The sequence below is a fragment of the Pleuronectes platessa genome, chromosome 3 (assembly GCF_947347685.1).
Source record: "Pleuronectes platessa chromosome 3, fPlePla1.1, whole genome shotgun sequence".
Lineage (NCBI taxonomy): Eukaryota > Metazoa > Chordata > Actinopteri > Pleuronectiformes > Pleuronectidae > Pleuronectes > Pleuronectes platessa.
The window spans coordinates 14,636,132-14,655,129 of NC_070628.1; the positions used below are offsets into that span (position 1 = coordinate 14,636,132).

General features: G+C 42.7%; 1 protein-coding gene across 1 annotated transcript in view; it reads right to left on the bottom strand.

Moving 5' to 3' along the window:
* Positions 1 to 4,946: 4,946 nt before the first annotated feature.
* The window catches only part of adgrl3.1 (adhesion G protein-coupled receptor L3.1), a 32,606-nt gene continuing 18,554 nt past the window's right edge, over positions 4,947 to 18,998 (bottom strand). The window contains exons 7-14 of the mRNA XM_053417447.1: positions 18,217 to 18,283; positions 16,760 to 16,851; positions 13,742 to 13,910; positions 11,703 to 11,882; positions 11,106 to 11,199; positions 7,336 to 7,353; positions 6,405 to 6,707; positions 4,947 to 5,590 (exon numbers count right to left, since the gene is read on the bottom strand). Of these exons, the coding sequence (XP_053273422.1) occupies positions 4,947 to 5,590; positions 6,405 to 6,707; positions 7,336 to 7,353; positions 11,106 to 11,199; positions 11,703 to 11,882; positions 13,742 to 13,910; positions 16,760 to 16,851; positions 18,217 to 18,283 (1,567 nt within the window). The remainder of the gene's footprint in view (positions 5,591 to 6,404; positions 6,708 to 7,335; positions 7,354 to 11,105; positions 11,200 to 11,702; positions 11,883 to 13,741; positions 13,911 to 16,759; positions 16,852 to 18,216; positions 18,284 to 18,998) is intronic.

An 18,998-nucleotide genomic window follows, 5' to 3' on the forward strand; every position in this document is an offset into this window, starting at 1 on the left:
TAACACAGCCAGGCAGCACTAACCGATCAGAGCACTCCAGCAGAGATATGACCCACATAAACCAACGCTCGTTTAATCAGCCTGCTACTGGCAGTGGTGGAGGGAAGAGGGGAACAGGAGGGGAGAGGGGAGCATTAGGTGGCTCCAGTTAGTTTTGGAGAAAACTGAAATACATTTATTTAAAAAGCTTCTTTTTTTTTTTCAACGCTTGCTTTTCCTTCGCACTATCATTCCTCTTTGCTTTCCCACCTTTTAACCAGTCTCCCTGCCTTTTCTCATTATATTCTAACTCCACTTTTATCTTTCATTTTCTCTCCTTTGCCTTCCATGAACCAAATCTGCCATCAAAAGTAGATATAAAATATTGAAAGTCCTCAATATAACATAGATACTGTGCAGAGATTACACCCAACCGAGTCAAAAGAAGCGTTTGTGAGGGGCACTGCTGCAAATAAAATGGCATATTGCGGTTTTCTCGAAGCTTTTGAAATTGATCAGAGATATATTTAAATTCATTGTAGGTCAACCACTGATACCAACCGTCTGGGATGTGTTAGCCAAACATTATTGTCACCTTCGGTTTCACTTCCAGTGTGTAAATCTGCACCGCTAGAACAAATACATCCCAAGCCGCCATCAGAGAGAATATTTATATGCATGGGAGCAGGTTGCAATGTAATTAGGGCTAGTTGCTCTTTTACAGATATCTTTGTCATGTGCCAGCCTTGTCAGTCTCACAGCCAGGATTATGAAACATGAGCCCTGAACACCGAGCATTAAATGTGCAGTCTGGACACACACACCTCTAATTATCTCATACTCTATTTGTAAAAATTTACATTTTTAAATTGGATATTAAATTGATACTTTAGAGGGAACACTCTCTCCATTAAGATGCACTGTGTGTTTGGGCGAGTGGGACAAACCAACAGCGAGGTCTTGGTGCACCCATGAAACTCCCAAAGTCTCAGAGCAGCCTTGAGCTAATCTAACAGTGGTGGATATAGAACACATTTTAAGTTAAAAAATGTATTCAGTAAAAGTAAAAGTACATTATTAACTTTTTAGATGATATTACCAATGATACCAATATGTATATGAATATATCTAATATTAAAGTAACTTTCAATTTACATTACACATCTACAGTGCATCTGAACATTGGAAGGGAATGTTTCCTTCCAACAAATTATGCTGTAAGGCCTTTCTTCGAAATAGATTGTGATCTTGTTCTTCCTCACACATGTGTTGTGTTAACTCTTGATGGAGGATGTGTCCAATGGTGCAGTTGCGATCGTCATAAAAATCATATTTTCATGCTTGGGAGACACAACATAGCCGGTTTCAAACTAACGTGCCATGTTAGCTGTCAAAGCAATGCAGTCAAAAAAAGGAGGAAAACTGGAAATCAAAGCCACAACTACATGACAACACACCAGGAATCATCTGCTGCCTCTGCCTCCAATTTCGTGATTTGATGGCTCTCGAATAAAGTCTCACAAAATAACTTTTTAGAGTAAACCTCTTTACCGGTAATTTTCATAATAATTGTGGCTAGAATTCTTACTAGGAACCATTGAAAAAAGCAGGGGCATTTGGACTGTATATTGATAAGATATTAATAGTTCATTGCAACATCTCTTAGAAATCTTGTTGAAGGTGTCCAAGGACCCTGCAACCTGTCCGCCACTTGCAGCTTCTATCTGTAGTGATAGACAACAAGGTCACCTGTTGGCCTTGGTACTGACCATGTAGGCAGAGGCTGTGGAGGTTGAAGAATCAAAGCCATTTAAACTATTATGTGCTGGAGAACAAACTGTATCCTGGAATGTGACGCTCTCAGTCCATGTTTCCTTTTCTTATATCTCTGTAAGTGTTTTTGCATCGAGCTCAGGAAACGTAGAACACTGTTTAAGTCTGTAAAGCCTGGAATAAGACCTAAGTGATAAAGGCTCTCTTCTTACACAAACATGTCTATTACACACACCTCTCAACCCACACAGCTGATTTAATGGTGCACATAACCACTTCACAGGTGGTCTGTCGGGAAGTAATTCTTCTCACCACCTGACTCTTGTAGGTAAGGTCAATAGATATGGCATGTGTAAATGGGTGAACAGTAAGTCTCTATATTGGAGAACTGGCGCATGCATATAAAGTGTGTGTACCAGGGAAACTGTGGAAATTCTTTAGAATCTAATTGCTTAATACCCATCCAGCTATGATGCATAATGGTAAAATGTTTAAGGGTTGCAGGCTGGAGCCAATCCCAGATGACATAGGGCGAGGGGCAGTATAAAGGTTACCAGCATATTCCAGGGCTGACATGTGGAGAGAAACAACCATTAACACTCACATTCACCAACGGCAGCAACGGGCAACTTTATATTCTCCAATTAACCTAAGCTGCATGTCTTTTGGATTCAAAATGAAAGTGCCACAGACGTGCGACCCCCCACTGTCTCTGCAGCTGGCTACAGACAAGGGATCTTTTTTTCAGCTGGTCTGCAAAAAATCCCTTATATGTCTAAGTGTTACCTATGGTGCTGTAAACTGTCTTGCTGCAAGTGATACTGGTCTGTCATAATGACTTAAAATAGCTATTTCTAATCGTCAAAACTACTATGTTCATAGCCCCTCTTATCCACCCAGCTAGGACAGTGAGTTTTTACAGTTTTTATGGCAGGATTTCATCTGAGGGTGAAACACGAGTACTGAAATGCATGTAGCACAATGTCCGTTGCTATATGCACAGTATGTAATTTCTCTAATGAGCCAGAAATGCATATTTGAAGTGAAAACGCTGCGGCTCTTTAAACTTTTGTGTTTGCATTTAATTTGGCTGTAATGACTGATGGAGGCGGAAAACCACAAAGCTATGTCAGTAATTTATTTGTTGGCAAACAACTTTCACTGTTACAACAAATATTAGTTATGAGATCATTCAACTTGGAACCCATACAAAAAGAATAAATAACTAGCAATAATATTGTAATAATAATAATGATCATAATAATTTAAAAAAAGAAACAAAATTTAACCCAGTGCCACTTTATTTTCTCCTGTCTAAAGCCAGCTTCCTTTCGACCAAGCTTGTTTTGCTAACTTTAAACCAATAAACAGATAAATAAATAATTTCTCTCTCGGGGACATGGCGCGGGGGCTTGTGGGATATATGTGCAAGCTAAACTTCATACACTTTAAAAAAAATGTCTTCCTAAATAAGTAAACATTGGCTCTCCACATTGGACAGTGCTGCTGTGTGCAGCTTTCACATCTTCAGTACACATATGGGGAGTCACTCATGGCATTTCACAGGTGAGAACCGCCCTTTCTCAATTTGTGGAAGCAGTGGAAATGTTCTCTCTTATTTAGTTTTTGAGAAGGCCGCTTGTTATTCTCGGCATCCTTTCACCTGCACAGTAAGATCTCACCCAGCACAGCAAGTTAACGTCGATTTTATAGAACATTTGGCAAATAGAGAGGATATGCTTCATAAACCGTTGTGTTCCTCCAAGTATCTGATATCTTATTTCACCCAGAATCCTCCTTGTGCCTAAAGGGAGGAAATGCTTTCCTCAAGAACAAATCAGAAGAGACTCACTTCCAGCAATTACTAAAACGCAGCATTTCCAAAGTAACTGTCTCCTCCATAAGCTATAAGCACTTCTTTTTCCCTTTACTTTCAAAACTACCCAGTGGTAAAGTATATAGTAACAGTTGATTTGCAGAATGTGAGTGACAGTGTTGCTATAAAAGGACCAGAATGAGGTGTGCGTGGGGTATATGCGTATTAATTAAGGAGTGCGTAACTGTCTCTGTATTTATGAAAGAGTGACATGAGAGATAGTCCCTTGCTCGTTCTGTATAGTCTACAAGTCAGAACATATCATGACTTCTCAGTTCCACAGACAAAAGGTTTGCAACCTAAAAATCGAAAAATAAAAGACTTGGTCATATGCAACATTTGTATCTGTATCTGTATTCTGTACAATACATAGAAACAGTTTGTGATTTCCTCGTAATCCGTCCATTAACTGAAAACTTTCACAGAAGAGAGGAGAAGAAATGGAACCCATACTTTCATTTTTTTTTCTTTTTAAATTCAGTCTGTTGTAATAGGATCTTCCTTCTTTGTTTTCAGTGGAATACACGGTATAGCCGCAGTCACTACAGCTCGCAGGAATGTTACACCAGCCCGGACACAACTCCAGCTTAGCAGATACGCAAGAAGAAGAATCAGTACATCAGCGTGATATGGTTACAGTTTCGGTTGTCCATTAAAAATGTTTTTGGGATGGTCACGAGTGAGAGCATATTATCGTACATCCTCCACTTGATTGGCAAGGAGTGGGGCAGTGCCTCTTTGGGGGCCAGTTTGTGTTTATGCACACCGGAGTAGAATCCTCCTCTGCCCTTTGGAGAGTTGGAAACGTCATCCCAGGACGTGTCTTTAAAAGTGAGACAGAGAGACAGACATACAGACAAAACAGACAAGCAGCTCCTTTAACCAGGGCTGAGGGGGTCATGCCCCTGTACTGGTGGTAGTGGAGACTATTCGCTATGATCTGCTAGAGGTCCATATTGGGGAACTTGTAGGGCTACGGTCAATCCAAGATCCCAAATTAAAGTCACAGGTGGGGTAAAATTACAGAGCCCCCCCCACTTCCTTTCCAATTCTCGTTGATGGTCACAAAGTCTCTCAGAACCGCCCAGGTTCTCAGTGTGCTCCATTGATGACAATACATTCAGTCCCTGCTTTGATATGACCAGCGATATCTCAACCGTATTGTCATGAACCATAGTTTATGTCACACAAACAGACAGTACGTCAATCCAGGGGCGGGCCAGCTCCGTCTGTCAGTCAACAACACAGAATGTTTTCATTGGGAGGTTGGAAATGTGAGTGGACTGGGGAGGGAAAAAAACAAGTCTCTTTATTGGCTCTATAGACTGGTAACCAGATGGGAGGGGTCAACGGGAGGCTCCTCGGGTGATGAATCAGACTCCTCTTTGCTCCCGGACACCATGTATCCATCACTGCCACCACGGCCCATGTGGTAGTAGGTCTGCAGCTCGTGAAGGTGATTCCTGGAGCCCAGGTTTGGCATGCTCTTATAGTAGACGTCATCCAGCTCGGGCGCCGTGGCACTCTTACAGGGCTGCAGCTCCCCCGAGCTCTCTTCCTCTCCGTCTGTTAGGCCGTTCATCTGCCCATCCGGGAGGTCCGTTAGCACTGGCATGCTGGTGTAGAGTGAGTCTCTGTGGTTGGGCGAGTGCGTCTGCTCGTCGGTGTGCTCGTTGGTCAGTAGGGGGAAGAAGCTTTCGCTGGTCTCCTGGGGAATGCGCCGTGGCCTTGAGAAGCTGTGCGGGGGAGGCGGCGGTGGCGGGTGGCTGTCTGGCGGCGGGGGCCGTGGCGGCAGGAGAGGAGCGTTGAACTCCTCTCTGATAATCTCCAATCCCAGGTTCTCCTCGTGGGGGAAGGCGGCAGGGTTGTCCAGCACCATGGGCCCAATGTCCTCTTTACCACTGCCCAAACACCCACTGACTCCACTGCTGCTGCTGCTGCTGCTGCCGCCCGCCAGGCTCCCTGAAAGAAGAGAGCAGGACTAATGGTTATAGCATATCGCCGACAGTTAATGTTGAACACCGAGCAACGCCGCTACCACAGCCGGTGATTTCAACTCATCAAGAACGCCATTTGAAGTGCAATCGATATTTTCATATTAACGGTGGATCAAATTACAATAGGAAAGGCGTTGCTCATATTATCATCTGACTCATTCACCTGCATTTCCCCAACACTTATACACAGGGACATAATCTCACTGCTCTTGTTTTTTAGCTTGGCACTCGTCAGAGCCGACTGAAGTCACAGCAGGCCGCTCATTGAAACAGCTCTAAGAAGCGGGTGTACACCACCTGCCAAGCACAAAATGGCACTAAGCATTTAGCAGCTTTACAGCCACTTAAAGTGTTTCTCTCAGGAGCAGCTAGAGATGAAAAACTGCCAACAGTAGAGTGAGTACTGGACATGCCTTCAACAGGTGGCCTGAAACATGAACGCAGATGAAGGCTGATCAGTCTTGGAGCCCATTGGCTATCGTCTGACGACAAATTGGCATCTGAGGGCCATGTCCCACATTTAATGTAAGGTAATCCTTTATTGGTCCCCATGGGGTGACTCTTAAAGTAGGTGTCCAGATGCCATTTTGGATAATCTGTTTTCAGAGCTATCTGCAAAGGAATGCAGGTAAATGAAAAAGCTGATCCGGTGCATTTCAGTCAATTTGGTTGGTCACCACAAGGACTGTTGACCAAAACCTGCTCAAATGTAATTGGTCAGACTAGAAACAGACACCTGACGGCTTATAAGATAGTCTGAGGTGAATCAAAACAGTCACCTCCGTTCGCCATGCTGCTGTTGACCAGCTTGTTCATCAGGTTGTGGTTGCGCTCGGTGGTGGACCTCTCGTGGTTATTGAGGTAGGACGGGATGTAGTTGGAGGTCAGCTCCTTGAGGATCTTCTTCTCCAGGGTGGTCTCCTTGTGGTTGCTGTGGGTGCCGTATCCACCGCTCCGGTCTAGAATCTGGACGCAGTCACTCAGGTATTCGCTGCTGGCCATGGTATAGTTGTTGGCATGGTTCCCATTGAGAGGAAGCGTATCCATCACGCTGGAGTCTCTTGCGTTGTTCAGGATGCCCTCTGAGGAGCAAACAATGAAAAAAAAATGTTTCGATAATTATTAGGACCCTTAAAATGAAAAAGTGGATTCCTCAGAAGAAAGATTTTAATTTTTGTTTAATATCGTAGCGTGTGCTGTGAATTGAGGATTTAAAAAAAGTAGCAATGATCATTTCCTTGGAAGGAAAACTGCTTCAAGCATTCATGATTCATTTAAGAGAAACCTCAGAAGTGCTTTCTTTTTCTTAATTACTGCCAGAACCACAGCAAAACTGAAGGAGCAGTTACACTCCAAATGCAAAATAAATGTTTTGAAATAACGCTTTAAGTTATTAGATTACAAATAACTTCCAAGAGCAAATATAGCTCGAATTTCAATTTGCCCAATTTGCATCCGCAATATTTCAATTCAATGAGTCTGTGCGAAAGCTAAATATATTTATCAAGAAATAGCATTTTGTAAAACAGGAATCCAAAACTGTGTAACAAACCAAATAAGACAAGTGTATTACTGTGTGCACTGACTCATGATTTGTAGAAAAAAAGCATCTCTGAAAATAGACTGGAAATGTTAGGCGGAGTGCTTTGGACACAAAGGGAGAGAGAAGTCAATGTTATTGAAGTAGGTGAGTATTAATTTAGTCCATACTTGTGTCCCGGTAAGGTGCTGATGGACAGCATGAGGGAGAAGAGAGAAAAGAGACACAGACGTGAGTTCTCACATAGAGAGACACACATTTCAGAAGCTACAAAAGCAACAGTTGCACAGTAATTTGAGGCGTGAATGAAAACAAAGAAAACCCTGTCAGATGCTTAAAATCCAAGTCTAGTTTTTCAGGGTCTTATGGTTTACTGTCTGCTTTTATTTATTTAACACAGAAAAAAAAACATGAACACACACAAAAAAACTAATTACATTTAAAACACAGCATATATATATATATATATATAAATATTGGCCCCATGCAGTATAAAGCAATACACAAATCCCAATTGATATGTGCAATGTGGCATTCAAAAAGAAGCACGGTTTAAAATGTGAGCATTCACACAAAATAATACAAATATTTTATGGCTCCCGAGTAGCTTATAAATCATAGAGTGAATCTATTGCATAAAATAAATAATGGTGTGGAAGTTTTTTTACTGTTTGATACTTTTATGTGCTGTGGGAACTGCCCAGTGGGTGTCCTTTGTGAGAGATTATTGCACTGTGATTGATCGCCGTACTTGGGAGCCATAATCAGGCGAGATCGGATACGCAGCCAAGAATTGATCATAGTGGCAAACATTTCAAAATGAAATAACCATGCAAACGGAAATGCAATGTGGCGAACAAAAAACTCAAAGCGAACTATACAAATATCAAATGTTGGTAATAGGAACATGATGCACACCTTGGGTGTTGTACATGCCCACGGCTGGGTTATTATAGACTGCCGAGTCCCCCAGGAGAGTGTTATAAGGATTGTTAGTACCATGGGGACGAAGGAGAGCATTAGTTATAAGATGATTAGCCATGGCTCCTGGTACAGGCAGATAGAAAGAGAGAGGGAGAGAGGGAGAGCGACAGCCAATACAAGAGAGGAAGAGAAGAGGGAAAGCAACAGCCAAGTCAAGAGAGAAGCAGAGAGGCACTCGAGAGAAAACAAAAAGGCAGAGCAGAGATAGAGGTTAAAGGAAAAAGCGTGTAGACGTTGCAGAGTGGAAGTAAGTAAGAAGGGAAAAAAAGGAAGGGAGAGTGAGATGGAAAGGGAGTGTGTGGAAGAAAGAGGGAGAGAAGAGGACAAGTAAATCAAACAAGCAAACATAGTTTGAGGTGAAAGCCAAGAAAAAGCTTGACGAGTCATTCTTGCAGCCACTGCATAGAGGCTGAGGGATGGGATGGGATGAGAGAGAGAGAGAGAGAGAGAGAGAGAGAGAGAGAGAGGGGGAGGGACAGACAGACAGACAGACAGAGAGAGACAGAGGGAGAGACAAGGAGAACGTAATGCTTGGAGAAGATTGTGCTGCAGTTCAATACGCTTGAGCAGAGAAGCATGACAGAAGACTACATGATAGTTAATGGACGAAGGGGCCACAGAAAAAGTGTTCCCAGAGCAGTTCTTCCCCAGGTGGGAGACGGATCATGTACACATTAAGACACTGCAGGAAAACAGAAGAGAAACGACCGTGACAGCTCCTGTACATTCTTCTTCCTCCTATCATCCTCACGCTACCGCTATAAACACGGATGAATGTCATATAGTTTCAAAACACGAGCTAGAGGAGGGAAGAAAAGAAAGACACAAAACCATCTCTGTGGTGTCGCTTTCTTTTTCTTCAGCTAAAAGAAAATAACACAATCCTTTGGGGCGTCTGTTTTTTCAGTTTAGAACATCATCAAATAAAACTAAACCTATCCTAAATTGTAGTGCACAATGCACATTAATTAGAACCGATATAATAAAGATATAAAGGGAAATGTGTCAATGTGACCTAATGAGAAATTTAAACCCTTAATCCCAAAACAACAAAAAACTATGACAAAGTATTTGGGCCATAGTGAAGAAATATTTTATTTTGAAAATGATGTGATGTTAGGAAATTATTTTTTCTAAATGAATTATTGATTTTTCGTGAAAATAAAACTTTTACTTTGTTATATCGTCACTTTCGGCTATTCAAGTCGGGATATTTTTTTTCTTTCAATATCCTGACTTTTTCTACTCATTAAATTACGACTTTATTCTCAATTATGACTCTATTCTCTTAATATGACGAGTTTAAAGTTGTAAATAATTGAGGAAAAGTCATAAGAGTAAGAGAACAAAAAACCTAACTTAGTGACAAAAAAGAATAAAGTTGAATTCCATGACAAAAAAGACAAAAGCCATAATACTGAAGGTGAACACACACCTCCATTTTACTCTCTCCTAATTTCAACAAGTCAGTCCCCGTCAAACTTTCCAGTTTATTCCACTCCATCCTTAAGCCACAGTGTGAGATCTACTGGCCAAGCACCTCTCGGCTCCACACTTTAAAGTGTGAGGGAGGAGGAGGAGGAGGAGGAGGAGGAGGAAGGGGTGTCTTAAGCCCTGCCTCACTAAGTGTGTGATAATTCAGGCGCTGACACACACCGTGTCTGCTTTAGCATCAATCTGTCATGCTAACAGCTTATTAGTGGCCTGAAGGAAGCGAGGGCCACACCTCGACTTCGACGCTAACAAATGGTACTGTATGTGTGTGCAAGTTCCACTGCGTGTGTGTGTTTGTCTGAATGTGTGTGTCAAAATGTCTAGCCTTTTGGGTGTCTGTGTCCTCATTACCCCGGCCCTCAGACAGCCATGCTCATGGGTTCCTTTTTCACAGACCATTACTGTGGCTTTACTCTGGAGGGGCAGCAACAGACAGTTAGGTATACAGCGAGCTCAGCCTAATACTGATTTAAAATCCCAGTAATTACTGCAGCCTTCAGATAAGCTCGACTGAACACACAGGTGCTTATGTGAAGAACCCTCTGCAAAACTTTGCTCTGCTGCAGCACTACCAAACATTACTTGTAATTTTGCTAGAAACTAACACACTATCGGTCATAAAGTGTTAATTCACCCAGAAAGAAAAGTTTTCGAGTGGAATTTGAAAACCTGGGCTTCCAGACACTTGGATGACACCACAGGAGCAGTGTGGAGGCATTAGGTTTTTCGGGCAGGTCCAATGTTCATCTCACTTTTATTCTGGGTCTTACATGATATGTCCTTGTGTCTTGTTTTTAGTTTTTGTTCTCGTTTGTTGTACTGTTCTGTAGCTGATGTAGCACTTTGGCCCAAGAAAGATTTCCCCTTCTGACAATAAAGTATATTTGATTTAATATTTATTGTGTTTAAAGAAGTGAACCCCCAGCTACTTCAATTGTTTTGGACTTGGCTGCAACGCTGTTTACTCTGGAAGTGTTTTGAGTAAAGTCTCCCGTTAATGCTTGTATCTTTGTCTGGAGAGACATGCTACTCCATTCAGTTAATAACAAAGCAATAATTAACTCTACATAATTTATAGTATAAAAATAAAGGCTATAGACGTGTTCAACTAAAGGATTTCTCACCCACAATGCATCACAACAACACCATCCCAGGAAAAAGATGTACAGGAGCCATCAACACTGTTTCTAGAGAACTTTGTCAATTTTTAATGAAACCCCAAACTGGTTTCAGTTTTATCCACAAACTTTTTTTCCTGCAAAATCATCCTTTTGAAACATGATGATATTGTGATATTTACACTCTATTCAGCTAATCTGACTCTCTACAAGAACCATTATCAGAAGTTTGGACTCCTACCACTTTACTAAATGACAGCGTATGCTGTCTGGGCCTCCCGCTATTAATAAAGTAGATATGGTGACAGTGATGAGGATGCAAATGGTAGGTATCCCGTGGTTACCTCTGTTGAGCGTGGCAGAGCTGTTGATGTCTCCAGTGATGAAGGAGGACTCCTGCTTCCTCACAGTGTCATTCCACATCCGCCTGATACGACTCTATACATAGCAGAGAAAAAAGAAAGAGGCGAGAGCAATAGGAGGAGAGGGAGACGGAGGTAGAGAAGGTGTGGGTAAAGATGAAGCAGTAATGAAAAGGGCAGGAGGGAAGGAAGGGGTGGGGGAAGTCAAGGTAGTGGAGGGCGTGATGACAAAAGAGGGAAAGAAATGCAGTAAGAAATATATAAGGGGATGGTGTGTAAACGAAGGGCAAATTAGTTGCGGGGGAGAAAGTAAAGGAAAAATTAAAGGAACGGCCAGCAAGAGAGAAACAGGTGGGGAGAAACAATTACCCATTAATGCCATTTATGCTTCATCGGCCTGTGTGTCGGCATCAAGGTGCAAGTGACGGTTTGGGCTATCTCACTTTCAACTCAGAATCCATATTTAAAGTCTGCACCATCCACGTCAAACGGAGTCCTTTTTTTTTTTATGACTACGTTAAAAGTAGTTGAAAGCGAACAGCGATAACCCAAAACCCTCATGGCGTGCTCCGGCCTCACCTGAGAGTCTGCTGTGCTGTAGCGTCCGGGTGTGCAGGCAGGTAAGCTCACCTGTGAGCCTGTGGAGTAGCGGCCCGGCGTCCGCGAGGTGGTGGTCTTACTGGACGAGGAGATGGACGTCTCCACGCTCTTGCCGCTGCAGCAGTGGGTGCGCAGGCATTTGCCGTACTCCTTACGCACCTGGTGAGGGGAGGTGAAAAGGGGAAAAGCAGGCATGAAGGACTGATGTTCCACTTTAACCTTGCACCTATTGAGGCCTATTTTTTAAGACGACATACCAGAGAAAGAACAGCCTGCAGGGTCTTAACTTGATAAAGTATCTCTGTTAACTTTATTTTCTTGCTCAAATTCTTTGTGCAAATACACACACACACAAACACACACAAGCCTCCATACAAATGAAGACATTAAAGGATTGACTTCGCAAACTTAAACGTCAACAGGCAACCCAAATGTTGTTTCTGCCTCATAACTGTCTGAAATGGACATGCTCCTCAGGGAGACATACGACGCACTTGCACACGCAAAACATCTGCATTTAGATCCCAATCAAGTTAGAGCAAATAGGGCCGTAATTGCTTTTTAACAAGCTCATTGGACTGGCAGACGTGCATTGCCACGTGCTCTGTTTGAACAGCTGTGTGGCGAGTTGCTCCGTGCATCTTGGGAGAAACCATGTCGGGCCACATGCCAAAGACAACCTCAGCACTGTTCTGAGGACGTCTCTCAGGATACGTGATCCTGTGGCCTAACACATACCTAAGCACAGTGTATGATGACATCTGCACACGCACGCACACACGCGCAGCACTTGTTTATCGCTCACACACTTAAAACTAAAAACTCTCTGTGGGACGGCAGCCAGACGAGAGTATTAAGCATTTGATGAATTCTCTCTCTCCATATCCTACTCCTCTGCTGTACTCCCAGGCACTGACAGTGTGTGGGAGACTCTGTAAAAAGATCGTAGAATGTGAAGGCTTCGCCTGGAAGCCACATTTAATTCATATTTAAAAAGTGGTACATATGTACTCGCAAGTGCCTCTAATCCTTTAGGCCAAACAAACCCCAAAACATAGAAATATATAAATAGGTTGTCTTTTCAAAATGAAAGGGAGGGAAGCTGCCTGTCAAACTGAAGGAGGTCAATGTATTAAATCACTGAAATCGCTGCCACTTAAGCCGTTTTTAGACATGAACTCAAAATGGGAACAGAGGTTTCCCAGAGTTTGCCTTTCACATTTTAAGAGCGCAGCAGGAGGTTGACCAGTTCTGACTCTCTGGCAACAACAGGAAAATGTCAGGGACATTCAGGCAAGGGGCGGGGCCTGGGGGGGGGGCATGAAGGAGGCATTTTGTATCGTCAAAATTTCTTGAATCCAAAGCCTCTTCTACGCGAACGCCACTTCCTAAAATATTCGTTTCTTTTGTTTTTTACTCAGTTTTGCGTCTGTTGGAAATAACATCAACGCACACACTCACTCGCTGGTTTCAGTCATTTCCCGAAAATTTTACTACGGGGCTTGCAGCAAAAGTTCCCCAAAAAATAGCAACTGACTTATAGTTTAAATAAAGGAAATCGTTTTTTCTCTCATATCGCCCCTCCCAAAAATATCAGTCGAAGCAGCTTTAGACATAAATCGGATACATTTCTTCTGTATGTGCTCAAAAGTTTGGACAACTGGTGTTATCAAAAGTTCTGAAAAAAAAAAGCTATTTCCGGATTGATGACCCTGCCTGATGATGAAAAAACTGTCTTTTCCGTCGGGGGATGACAGAAACACTGTAAGACCGGCAGCTCCGTTTATTACCTGCTGTCAGACAGTGAAAAGTGAGCGAGAGAGTGAAAACAGGAGATTCGAGCAGCCGGTAGTGTTACAGAATGACCAATCAAACCCCTGACAGCTCTGCAGATATTCTTGGTGTCCCCTGCTGATCACCGTGAGCCATGAGTGTGTCTCTGTTTGTTTTGTATTTGTCTGCCTGTCACGTTAACTCGTCTAGTTCGGTCTGTCTTAGTCTCTGTGTGTGTGCCTCACCTTCTTCTGCAGGATGCAGTGGAAGATGAAGATGAACATCCCCTGCAGCGAGTTGAAGATGGTGAAAAGGTAGGCCATGATCACGGTGCTCTCGTTGATGTACATTAGGCCGAACGCCCAGGTCAGGCCCAGCAGGCACAGCAGAGCTATGGCACCGATCACCCAGGACCTACAAAAGATAGGAGGGAGAAATCACCCACTGGATATCCATGTCAATTTAAATTTGATTTAACATCTCATATTCTCAACAATTGCTCTTTTAGCAACGTAACATTATATATAAAGTTTATTTTGCGGATGGCATTATAGATGGTATAAAAAGCCGTGTCTCTTTCCCTGGAAAGCTAAAGCTTTTCATCCAAGTTTGATGCATGTGGGATATAAGGCAGGAAAAAGGGGTGAAGGAGGGTTCACTCTGCCCTGACACTGTGGGACTGGGATGAGGGGAACAGTGGGAGGCTTTTGCCTAAAAGAATTACACTCTTGCAAAAAATGGTAGAGACAAGAGAGAGAGAGGGGATTTGCTCATTTAGATACCATCTCCAGAGACAGGCAGGGGAGGTTAGAAGCTAGCTGACGTCAGCCACTAGTAACGAGAAAGTCAAGCCCATAAGACCTTTACCGAGAGAGATCCAAAATCTGTCATTCCTCAAAGTGCACATCCGAGGCTAAAGAGTGTTTTCACAGGCAGAAGTGGGTCCTGAAGTCTGTTAGTGCAAATGTGACGATAACAATTTAATGGAACCAAATTTCATAAAAGTTTTCCGAGGCTCCATTTCAAACAGAGCCTATGTAGAAACGAATCATAAAGGTAAAATGTCAGAGAAATGGTCATGTCGAGGCATGTGTATGCATCGTAAGTCCTCGTCTGAGTGTGTGCACGTCAGAGTGAGTGTGTGTGTGGCCGTGGGAGTGGAATCGCTGGGCGTTCATAGACGTACATTACGGCCATTATAAAATGACATTTCCCAGTAAAGGTCATGGTGTCGGGTCTGCCACAGCCACGATGATGGCTGTTAATTTGATTGGCTGACTGGGCAGTGATCACCTCTCATGTGAGACTTGAAGACAAAGAAAGGGGTTAAAGAAAGAAAGGGGGAGGGCGGAGAGAGAAAAAGACACAGGGCCAGATATTAGAAGAGTCAGGAGGAAGGAAGAGAGAAAGAGGAGAGTAAGTGAGTGAGACTGAGGTGATTGATTCGATGTTGCCCTCTGTGGCACCATTCAGGCGAGACAGAACCTCCAATAAAGCTCGTCTGACGACCCCCTTCAATAAAGGGTATACTCATTCCTCTCTTTTCCATCCCTCCATTCCACCTCTCCCTCCAGTGCTCCCTCGAGTCATGGTTTCTCTCTCGGCTCGGCGTCCCCTTATTCACATCGCACCATTATAATATTTCAATAGCACTTTGGGCCCATAGGTCACAGGAGCTCGCAAATCACACACGGATAAGTGATCCGTTTAACAAAGCAGGTTAATGGTTAATTAAGGGATAAGCACAGACTCTAGGAGGTTTCACAGACAAATAAGATGACAAACAGACCAATCAAAACACAGCTAGGGAGGATGACAGGCATCTGATTGGAGGGAGGCCTTACCAGAGCCAGTCCTCAACAGAGACAACACATGATGGCTTGAAGTTAAAGAGACAAAGAAAAACGAAAAAGAAGAAAAACAAAATAATGAGATGATGATGATGATTAACGTGTAAATGAAACACTAATGAAGTAAAATGATCAAAATCAATCCAGCCTTTGGTGCGCTCAGAGAGGGAAAAGGGGGAAAAAGGGTTTTATTCAAAATAATTATTTCATTTTATCTTTCATCTGCCTTTTTTGATCTCAATCCCCTGAACTGCAGCGGGGCAAAGATTGGCTGCTTTCGTCTTTATGTCTGCAACGCTTCCCACTTGAAGTCCTACTTAAAACTGCTGTCATGAGAGATAAATTGGCAGTAATATTTAAACGATCTATCAAAGGAGTAAGCCATTTTGTCATTTATATTCTGAGCAGCCGCCGCATATTGTTTGAATTAGACTGAGCCTTTTGTCTCAGACGAAGACGAAAAGACGAAGTCCTGATGAGTTAGCTCGGAGGCCACGGCTTCATTGTTCTGTGGGAATTAAGTCTTATTCAGTGATATTCTCTGAGGGCGATGCAGGTAACGGGACGTGATTCAGTGGGTGGTGTCTTGAAATAATATCGGAAATAATGCTAGATGTGCCTAGCTTAGGTACAACAAAAGCTGATGGACATAGATTTAAAATACAGTTTGACATTTTGGGAAATATAATTTTTTGGTCTAATGAGATGTTTAATCCCGCTTTGAGCTATGCTAACCTGGCTCTGTTCAGGTAACAAAGTCACTCTCCACACGTCATACTTCCAGGCGCAGACTTTAACTTTAACATCTCACTCTGATGTGCTAGTATGCAGGTTTTGTTAGCTTTTTTCCCTCTGCTTCAATTATGCTAATAAACTGTATTTAAAGATGGATGACATGTCCCTAAAAGTGAAGCCAAAACCCCCTGGTGGCTGGCTGCTGTATTGGTCATAAATCCAGCCTCTTCCATGTTAGCAGATGGGACATAGGCAAACTAAAAGTCAAATTTCATGTTAATTACGTTACATTTAAATATGGTTTAGTCATTTTAAGTGATTATTATGAAACAGATATATGCAAGTGCTCATTTTGATTATGATTGACAGCTGAGACTCCTGATTGGTCAAGCGCATTTGTATTGGCGGGATCTTAGCTCGGGTTGTGTACAGTGGAATCAAGGGGAGACGTGTCGTCAATCTTCATATTCAATCAAGAAGCTAAACTAAACGACTGCGTCCCATACAGTAAGAGTGGAATCAGTCTATTTATCTTGACAAAAAATAGAGAATAAGTATATTTTCCAAAATATCAAACTATTCCTTGAATTTAACCCCCACACACATGCATAATCCCACCCACTTTCACACCAAGGGGCAGTGGTGAGGCAGCAGAATGGAAAGCAAACAAGCACTTACTTGATGTTGTCCAGACATCCAGAGTCTGGTTTGAGAATGGCCGTATGGTGGAACATCTTATAAAGAGCAATACCGAGGAAGATTACGTTGAGCTGAAACACACACACACACACACACACACACACACACACACACAAGTAAATATTCTGCAGCGATGAGCCTAATTAAAGACACATTGTCACCACCACAGTTCACTCACGTACAGTGCACGTCATTTCATTTTCCCTTGCAGCAGTAATTGGCTTGGGGACAGTATCGGCCTATCAACGAACCTTTATGTTCTAAAAATACAGCAGCTGGAGCATCAGAGAAAACACAGCAGTCATTGTGACCATCAATGATCATTGCTGTAATAAAAAATCCAATTCTCACAGTTGCCGCCCAGTCTGCTGTCCTTACCCATTGCTTTGATAGGGTGGTTAAATAATAACTCATCTAGGCTGTTGTGTTAGGTCTCCGAGGGTGTGTATGTTAGCAATGGGTGTAGAGTCATAACAGATTAGTCCCACCTGCACTGCTCCCACTTACAGCCCCAGTTAGATCAGTGATGGTCTGCCTGACATTTCTAAAATGAGCACAGAGCATCAGTGTTCATGCTGACATTCACCTAATTGGGAACATTTCCCATTGCTTTAGTTGTACCATTTTCACTATATATATATATATAGTGTATGCTTTTTCAAGGTAGGTAGGATGCTTGTGTCTGTGCCTCAAAAGAGTTTACCCACTCATAATTGATCATTTATTCAGTGAAAAAGAATAAATTAAAACAAACACACAAATGAATTAAGTATTTTCAAAATAAAGTTAGCAATTGTGTTCATTTATGTCACTAACCAAAGTTTTTTCAGTGGTGACATTTCTCTATGCATCGATTACAAATACGTTGCTTTTCCTACAGTGCTATTCCTTTAAGAAATCTAATATAGTTTACGTAGTAAATGTGTGTATACCAGATTTCTATCTTACTTATGTTATGAAACTAAGAACATAGTAACATGAGAGAATTTTGCATCTTTTCAGTGGGCAGGAGAGAAAATGACTCATCCTCCTAATTTTTGATTTTATTATTCCAGGAGGATAAAGACAGTTTGAGAACACTTCAGAGACACCGGATGTTGGCTCTTCTGGCTCTATTATGGGTTTTTCCCAAATGTTTTTCCCGAATGACACAAACATTTCTGCACTTTTTTCTAATCGGAAATGGCTTAAAAAATCTCCCTTTGGTGGCATGTCCCAGACCCAGTCAGGCTTGGACCATGCCCCAAATCTATACAACCGTTGAATGATCAAGCTGACACATGACGTTTCTCCTGCTTCCACTTACAAAACAAAAAGCTCAGTTAAACCTTAACGCAGCGAGTTGCTTCTGCACAAACATGTATCACCCTCTCCTCTCTGTAACCTACATGCAGCACTATGCCAAGTGTGTCAGCATGTGTGTGCGTGTCCCTCACCATGATGATGAGAGTAGCAGGGCCAATGAAACTCCAGATAAAGTATGTATCCAATCGCAGCCAGCACCTAGACAGGGGGAGAGAGAAGAGATAAAGAGTGAGTTCAAGGGAGAGAGAGAGAGACAGGGAGAGAGAGAGACATCATGCATGAGAAACAGAGAGAAGAAGAACAGGAGAAAGGAAAGACGCAGAGGGATTAAAAACATGCCCCAGTCTCAGATGGATGTAGGGTAGCAAGGATTTACCATCAGAGGACAGGACATGCATCACAGTAACACACACACACACACACACACACACACACACACTCGCAAGGAGAAAAAGCCATACATTACATGCCACGCAGTATATCAAACGCATCAGGTTAGAGGGAGGACAAAAAGAATTGGTGCGGATGAAAAAGTGAAAGAGACGGAGAGCAGTGGGAGAGGCGTTGCAGGACGGAGAAAAATACACCACGGTGTATGCACACCTCAGATATACACACACACACTGAGGGGCAGACAGCAAGGGATGAGCACCTGTGATAAATAAACCCTCAGTCCCCCTTAGGGCACCGATATATGACACATCCACATCATGCAGTCGCAAAAATATGACATGACTGTGTTCATTTTAATACTGAGTTATGAATGCAGCCCTCACACCAGGGCTATTTATGGATTCTGGGAGTGGCAGCAGTGAGGTTAAAGGAGAGGGGGCACACACACACACACACACACACACACACACACACACACACACACACACACACACAGAGGCACAGATTTCTGACCCCAAGG